Raw genomic sequence first — 7969 nt, 5'->3', positions numbered from 1 at the left:
AACCTCAATACAGGCCCCTGACCGAAGTCACTAATGGAATCGTAGGCATAACCAGGGTCCATGTCCCCTTCCCATGTCTGACCTGTACACTAAACTAATCCAGACCCGGGGACCAGTGAAGGGCATGCCATTCTTTCAGTCCCTTTTATCAGCCAGCCTTCCCCTGACAGACACATCTACACATATTAGGACAGGGCCCACAAACTCCATGCCTGGACTAATTGACAGGGCCTTTAAGACTCAGGGAAGAGGCTCCTCAGTTCTGAGGGAAAAGGTTTCTGCCCTCAAGGAAACAAAGTCATCCCAAGAGAAATTTGCCTGTGTCTTTGAGATGCAGGTGTTCTGCCTGGACATCTGGAAGCCTTAGCTCCACCATCTTTCTGAAATAGAAATTTCAGGAATAGGGGTACATTTTGCAAGTTGAATTCTCAGGGTCAAGGAGATATCGTATGCCTTTTGTTCTAAACATTATTAAAAGATGTTTAGCCACCTAGACAAGTGACCTTGATTTGTTCCATCTGTCAGGGACCCAGTTTGAAGCCAGTGTCTCTTGCAGCTGATGGGTTTCACACAGGTGTACCTTATTCATGGCTGAGACTTTGGAATGGGAAATCTGAGCTTCCTGTTTTGTATGTATCGTTGTTTGTGTTGTGCATGTGTGGCCTTGCCAAAATTACTTCATCAAAAAGCTCTACTTAATTGGCTTGAAGGAAATTAACTCTTATATGAACTCTCAAAATACATAAGGTAAGGTAATTTTAGATTCACATGAACTGGAAAATATTCCGTGTTAAATTAACATCTGATATTAAAGTTAAAGTAGGTTGATCTAACTTAAATGGGCATGTCTTCAGAGTCATTGGCAGAAGCTTTTCTTATTGCACCTAGGTTTGATAAAAGTCAAATCGGATGCTGAGGCTTCAGTTACTAAGAAGGGACAGCAACATCACTTAAGACTATTATCGGTGTTTTGGTGCTATGCTGTGATGTTCTGTACCAGGAAACACATACTTTTAGAAGTGATAAAAAGTCCACCCAGACAAGTAGACATTGTGTTTTCAGTAAAGAAGGAAGGAGGAATGGAATTGCATTTTATTAAGGGAACAGAAAGTAAGTCTGTCGTGTAGCTTGTTATTTTGAATGGAAAGCTAGCAGACAGAATAATACGGATACAGAAAGTGATGGAAGATTTCTGCGAAGTGGACACTAGACAGGATTTCCAAGCTTGGTCGGGATTGACTGGGAGTTTAAAGTTAAAAAACAAACAAACTTTAAATGTAAGCTCGTGTAAAACTTGAATTAGGTTTCTGTCTCTCTGCTAAAAGAAAGGTTTCTGAACCTTCTTAACCTTACCTTGTTCATACTCTTGATAACAGGTTACATGAATCGATTGGCCTTTAATTTGTATTTGCTTTTGAAATCCTTTGTTACGTTGGTTGAGTGACTAGGTAATGTTTTACAATAAAGTGAGATTCTACTTGGCCAGGTGATTAAAATTTGCATTCTCTGTGTGTGTGTGTGTGTGTGTGTGTGTGTGTGTGTATTTGCAAATTTCCTAAGTGTAAATTACCGTGTTACAGGGGAGAAATTGTCGGATGAAAGGTATGAACCCAATCTATAAAGATATAGCTCACAACTTACTCCCTCCTTCTCAGACATTTGCCATCCTGATGACCTTGTAGCATGGGAAAAGTGTGCCCCTAAATCAGAGGAGGGAAGATAGGTAAGCAACAGCTGTGAATTCAAGAGCCATGACTGTGGGAAATCCAAGAGGCAGCTTGATTCTTCCTGGCTCCACAGAAAACCCATTAATGAAAAGAAATGCTTTGAAAATATGTTCTCCATTTGGGGTATTCCTTCTACAGTTTTGGGTTGACAATATCTGGTGAAAATGAGGATCATTTTAGAGACAATCTTGTGACTCATACTCTAGTTCTGTGTTTTGAGGTTAGGGTTCACTTTCTAAAACTCACTTCCCAAATAGTTCTTTGAGGCTGTGTTACAATATTTCAATGTTTAAGGGGGGTACTAAGAACATACTCTCAGCATGGGAAGCTGAGTGCTGCAATCTGTCTCTGCGAGAATATCTGATGCCCCACGATAACCAGGGGGTTATACATTCTGGGAAAGTATTATTTAAAGGGTTGTCTCCAGCCTAGATGGAAGGTCTCTTGTCAGGAATACTTAAGTACCATATGCACAGGCAAAGTGAATAAAATAACTCTTAAAATCTCTATTTCCCTCTTAAGAAGGACATCCACATTGCACTGGTCTACAGAGGGAATTACTGACATCAAACTCACCCTAAAACAAGGCCCTAATAACAGAAACACCAGTGCCTGGACAAAAAGAAGTCACCATCAGAAGGACACCACTATCCCAAGATTGCCCCCCCCCATGACCACATGGTCATTTGTTGACCTTCTCATCTACCTTGGTGGGTTTCTCCTCTCCAAGGCTCTTCTCAGTGATGTTCCTAGGTGGGATCCCCTCACCTGGCCAACTAATACCTGCTCTCACAAGGGCACAATTATGTTTCCTTCAACTGTTACTCAAGCTCAATCAGCAGGTAAGACTTTAGCCAAGTGACATAACTCTCCTGGGCTACATTAATCGAAATTTAACGGCTCCCTTGTGTTGGGAATGTTTAAACTGTCAAGGGATAACCAGCCTTAGAACACTGGGGAGTACAGCTGAGTGGACAAGCCAGAATGAAATTTCCTTTAAAGAAAAGGAACGGACTAATCCAGCTGAACAGCGATAAAACAGGGCTGTTTTGCGTGAAGCTTTTCAATTTTCATTTATGACATTATGAATACTGCTTTCCACATAATTTTTAAGAGACCACAAATATTTTCTTATATTTTTCCACTCCTTATCAGAATAGGTTAATTTGTTTTTATTGCCACCAATATATTGTTATATTTTCTACTGCACAGCATGGTGAGCCAGGTACATAGACATGTTTATATTATTTGCTCCATCACAAGTGAGGAGACATAGTTCCCAGGGCTACACAGCAGGATCTCACTGCTTATCCATTCCGAAGGCAAGAGACTGCCTCAATGAACTCCAAGCTCCCACTCAATCCCAATCTGTCCCAGTCCCCCTCCCCCTGGAAACCACAAGTCTATTCTCAAAATCCATGTTTTTCTCTTCTGTGGAAAGCTTCACTTGTGCTCTAAAATAGACACCAGATATAAGTGTTATCATGTGGTCTTTGTCTTTCTCTTTCTGACTTCCTTCTCTCAGCATGAGAGTCTCTAGGTTTATGTTTTATTCACTGTCTCCACAAAATTGCTGTCTCTTGCATTTCCAGAAGTGTAACTGAGTCACTGAAAATGATATATAGTTCCATATGAGATCAGTGGTCTCTAGATATGGGAACATGTAACAAGAGGGAATATTTTCCTGGACCATAATAGACGAGGAAGATGGGTGGTCCAGAGACTTTTGGCTACTCCTAGTATGGCTTTGTCCAGGACTAGCACATTTAATGGCCTATCTGTGACATCATTGCCAGACCTAGTAATGTTCATTGCTGGCACTGTGAGATGAAATGGTCATGAAATGCCTCCCCAAACTATGGTCAAATGTACGACCATTGGGGAGTATGGCCAACTGTGACCTCAAGTTAGCACTTGCCTAGAGGCTCTCCGTGCAGGAAAACTTGAGGCACAGCAGCTGTTGACCTGCAGCACCTGCTGAGCAGAGCTCAGGGAGGTGAGCAGCGGTGAGGCACAGGCCTTCAGACCGATTTCAGGTGAGGATCTCTATGGGCCCAAATTCTTGCATCTTCTCTCATCTAGAAATACAGAGATCATTGACCATGGCAACTGCATGGGCCAATAGGGAGAAAAGGCAGAATGGAGTAGCTGTGGGTCAGACATCCATGGAAGACTAGGAAATCTTATGGAAGTAATTTCAGGCAAGCCTTTGTATTGCCAAGAACTTAGGGTTTATGTGCCCTGTCAGACGTGATGACACCAGCTGTTCTCAAAGCAGCATCAGCTGGCAGCGACAACCTTATATTTTCACGGTCTTCTCCTATAGCAACAGAAAGGAGACAACATGTTTTATGACCAATAGCTCCTGTGATTTACATGTTAATACCACATCACGTGTTAAAACCTACTCAGATGAAACTACACTCCTCCTTCAACAATACTGGTGTCAACCCATGTTTAATCTTATTTTTCCTTTCTTCCCATCCTCTATGGTAGCATATACCATGTCCATCCACAAGTACTCCTCACCCCAGGCCAGCAGGAAGCAGATAGAGAAGAGTAGACATTCATCCCTATCCCATATAATGGAAGGCTTGAATGAGAGGAGCCTAGGAGGATGGAGACAGACCGCCATACACCCCAACTATTGCTGCTCACCTGAGAGACTTGCTGTGGACACCCCTCCCAGAATGTGGATGTGCAAGTTGGGCAGCAAGAAACGAGGACCTGTGGGAAGCAACTGCCTGCACAGACTAACTGCCTACATGGATTAACTGTGCTCTGTCATGGGACTTGAGTCCCTACACCTCCCTTGACCTTCCCTTTCTTCTCCATTTTCCCTGCCGCAAGGTCCCACCATGGACTCCAACCACAGACTCCCACCACAGATGCTTTATAAGCCTAACACCTCCTTGCAGTCAAGGCTGATGCCATCGTGGGCTCTGCCCAGCCCCCTCAGAGACCCTAATAAATTCCTCTTGTGCACTATTTGGCCTTGTGCATTCCTCCCTCAGCAACCTAACGGAAAATGTTTGGAATATTGTTTAACACACAGACTACTTGCGTAGGATACACAGAAAACTCGATATAATAAAATCAGTGATACCAGATCACTGTCAGTTTTTAACAATGTGACGACATTATGGTATAAGTTTTAGAGTATTCAGTTCAAGGGCATATATAATCTTCAGAATGTGGTGCACCCATCAATTCCTCAGTCCACATTGTATCAATCCACAAGGAAATCTCATACCCTTTGGATGGTACTTCCCCACATTTCCTCTCCTAACACAAGCAACCATCAATCTTTTTTTTGTCTCTATGGCTATAGATATTTTGCCTGGTGCCCAGGGCCCTTCCATGTCTTGGTTAGTGATAAAGGTCATGGTTTGTTTTGTTTTGTTTTGTTTTTGATTGTGTATTTGATTTTTTTTCTTTTCTTTTTGTCTTTTTATTTTTTGGACTGTACCTGGGGCATGCAGAAGTTCCCAGGCCAGGGATTGAACCCATAGCACGGCAGAGATCAGAACACTTTTGTAACAAGCTAGCCACCATAGAACACTGGCTATGTTTTTCTGAATATAAATACTGCACAGATTCTAGTTATACACTCTCAAGAGCTGCATAGCTTTTGTTTCACTTTGCCGTTGTTTTTTTTTTTTTTTTTTTTCCATTTACAAGGCCTTACATAACAGGCACAAGTGCATATGTGCACAAGAGAGAACTTGCGTTTACTTCAGGGATGAAATGGATTTATTTATTTATGTGATTTTTTTATTAAAAAGATTCCATTGGAGTGGGGTCTCATTTGCTGATCTCATTTTTTTTTTCTCTCTTTGGGTTACTGTTCAAGTACGGAGCTCATATTTTATATTAACTGGGCTAATTTCATAGAGAAGTAAACCCTGAGTGAAGGTGATGCTCAGATTGCTAGGAGACTAGTGTCTTGTGATGTCACAGCTACTCAGGCTGGCAACCATTGTGATGGATTGGATAGTTTATCTGTGTAGGCTTACCAAAGCAGCATTTAAAACTGCAGAGTTCAAAAGCCATGCAGGTGAGAAAAGTAGCTGAAGAGAAAAAAATCTGAGATGGCACATGCTCCTACAGAAATTCAAGGTGTGTCTCCTAAAGATGAATCAACTGGTTCAGAATCCTCCATTACATCTCCATGGTGTGATAACTCAATCACTGGGGACTTGGACTTGAGGTCTCAGGTTGAAGAAAAAGCTTTCCAGGCTTTGTCTGAGGGCTCCCTGATGAAAGAGCCATGCCACACATTGTGTGCCTCTGAACCAGATGGAGATAATGATTTTCCTCCTCTGCCCTTTCCCAGAAAACTTTGGGAAATTGTTGAAAGTGATCGATTTAAGTCCATTTGGTGGGATGAAAATGGAACCTCGATCGTGATTAATGAAGAACGCTTCAAGAAAGAAGTTCTGGAGAGAAAGGCTCCCTTCAGAATTTTTGAAACTGAGAGTATGAAAAGCTTAGTTCGACAGCTTAACCTTTATGGATTTACTAAATTGCGAAGGAATTTTCAAAGACCTGCCTCACTAGCCAACATTCTGGCAGAAGATAATGAAGTCTCTGCTTGGAACAAGGTATTATGAAATGTCCAGTTACTATTTACAGAGGGACATCTGCAAATATGTTCATACATATAGGGTCATAGTAGACCTTGAAAGTGGGATGAAGTACTGCTACGCTTTTAAGTTGAAGGCCACTTGGTCATAAAATATTTGGGGTGATAGAGAAATTTCCTAGCCACCTGGAGCCTTCTCAATGAACCTCACCCAATACAAGCCCCTGAACCTCATACTGTTACTGTAAATGCACCAGGCATTTTTATTTAAGGACCATAATTGCCTGTTCCCACTACATAAATTTTTGAAAATGTTAGTAATAGATGAGTATTATTTCCTGACATTAACTCTGTGTGATGAAACAAGTCAGATTTGTATGGATTCTTTGTCCTCGTATCTTTGTTTAAAAGGTCACTAAATACCTTTCTCTTTTGGTTTTAGCTGCAGTTCTACCATAATCCAAATTTTAACCGAGGCTGTCCCCATCTGTTGGTGAGGATGAAAAGAAGAGTCAGGGTGAAAAATGCTTCTCCAGTATCGGCTTCTCTACTTCAAGGTTGCAGCAAGAAGCGCTCTAGAACAGGGGGTGATGTGGATAACCATAATTCTGATGTGGCTGCAGAAACTCGTGGAGAAGATGCATTTTCAGCCTCTACAAACCTAAATGTGCCTTTAATAAGATGGCCTTCTATGAGCCAGAGAATTTCTAATACAACTACCCCAACTAGAAGTGGTCTTTCTTCTCCATCATCACCATCAGTCAGGCCACCAGGACAAATTGTCATGGCTCAACATGCTATTTTTAGTCAGTTGACCACGTTTCACATGCACTCACAAAGCAGCTACTCTCCAGCAAGTGGCCACATCGTGAATTTCATTACAACTACCACTTCCATTTCTCAGTACCACCTTATTTCTAACTTCCCAAGTGGTTATTTTGGACTGAGGGTGGAGCCTTCTCCTTTGCCAACCAGATACCAGAATATATCACCAACTGAGTGCCCTGTGTCTAACCCCCAAGCAGCAGCCCATCCATGGTTCCTAATGCCAATGGCCACTGACACATCTGCTGCCTCGCTTTCAAGGCCAAATCCTCAGTCCTCTTCCGTATCTGAACATCACCCTAATTACCACTGACCTATCAAAGGACTATAGGTTATGCAGGAGAGTGAAGATGAACATTTATGCTGGCAAATGTCACCAAATTCCTGCAATTCTGTTATTTCAGCAATAAACTTGTATGTTCATCTTCATAGCTTCAATTTCTTTACTTTTGACACAGTTAAGAGTAAAAGGATGCTGCATTTCTTTTTCTAAAATGATTTTTCCATCATAGCTGGTTTACTGTGTTCTATCACTTTCATACTGTGCCGCAAAGTGGCCCCGTCACAGACCCACCCACCCAAGACGCACACCCACACACATACATATCCTTTGTTTCACATTAAGCTGCATCAAAAGTGACTAGAGATAGTTCCCATTGCTATACAGCATGACCTCATTGCATACCTGCTCCACATGCAATAGTTTGCATTTTCAACCCCCGAATCCCAGTCCATCACAATCCTGCACACTCCCCCTTGGCAACCAAAACCCTGTTGTCCAAATCCATGTGTGTCTTTCCTGTGGAAAGTTTCAGTTGTGCCATATATCACA

At 42.0% G+C, this 7969-nt stretch overlaps 1 protein-coding gene across 1 annotated transcript; it reads left to right on the top strand.

Annotated features, from left to right (window-relative positions):
- The first annotated feature begins 5744 nt into the window (after positions 1-5744).
- Positions 5745-7566, top strand: LOC110257873 (heat shock transcription factor, Y-linked). The gene is made up of 2 exons (XM_021080880.2): positions 5745-6331; positions 6755-7566. The coding sequence occupies exons 1-2, from the start codon at positions 5819-5821 to the stop codon at positions 7448-7450; spliced, it is 1209 nt and encodes a 402-aa protein (XP_020936539.1). The 5' UTR covers positions 5745-5818; the 3' UTR covers positions 7451-7566.
- Positions 7567-7969: the final 403 nt, after the last annotated feature.

The sequence above is a fragment of the Sus scrofa genome, chromosome Y, assembly GCF_054392235.1.
Source record: "Sus scrofa isolate SSC_HxYL_T2T_F1_AM1 chromosome Y, Sscrofa_HxYL_maternal_Yorkshire_Landrace_v2.0, whole genome shotgun sequence".
Classification (NCBI taxonomy): Eukaryota; Metazoa; Chordata; class Mammalia; order Artiodactyla; family Suidae; genus Sus; species Sus scrofa.
This window is presented reverse-complemented; position numbering and strand designations above follow the sequence as displayed.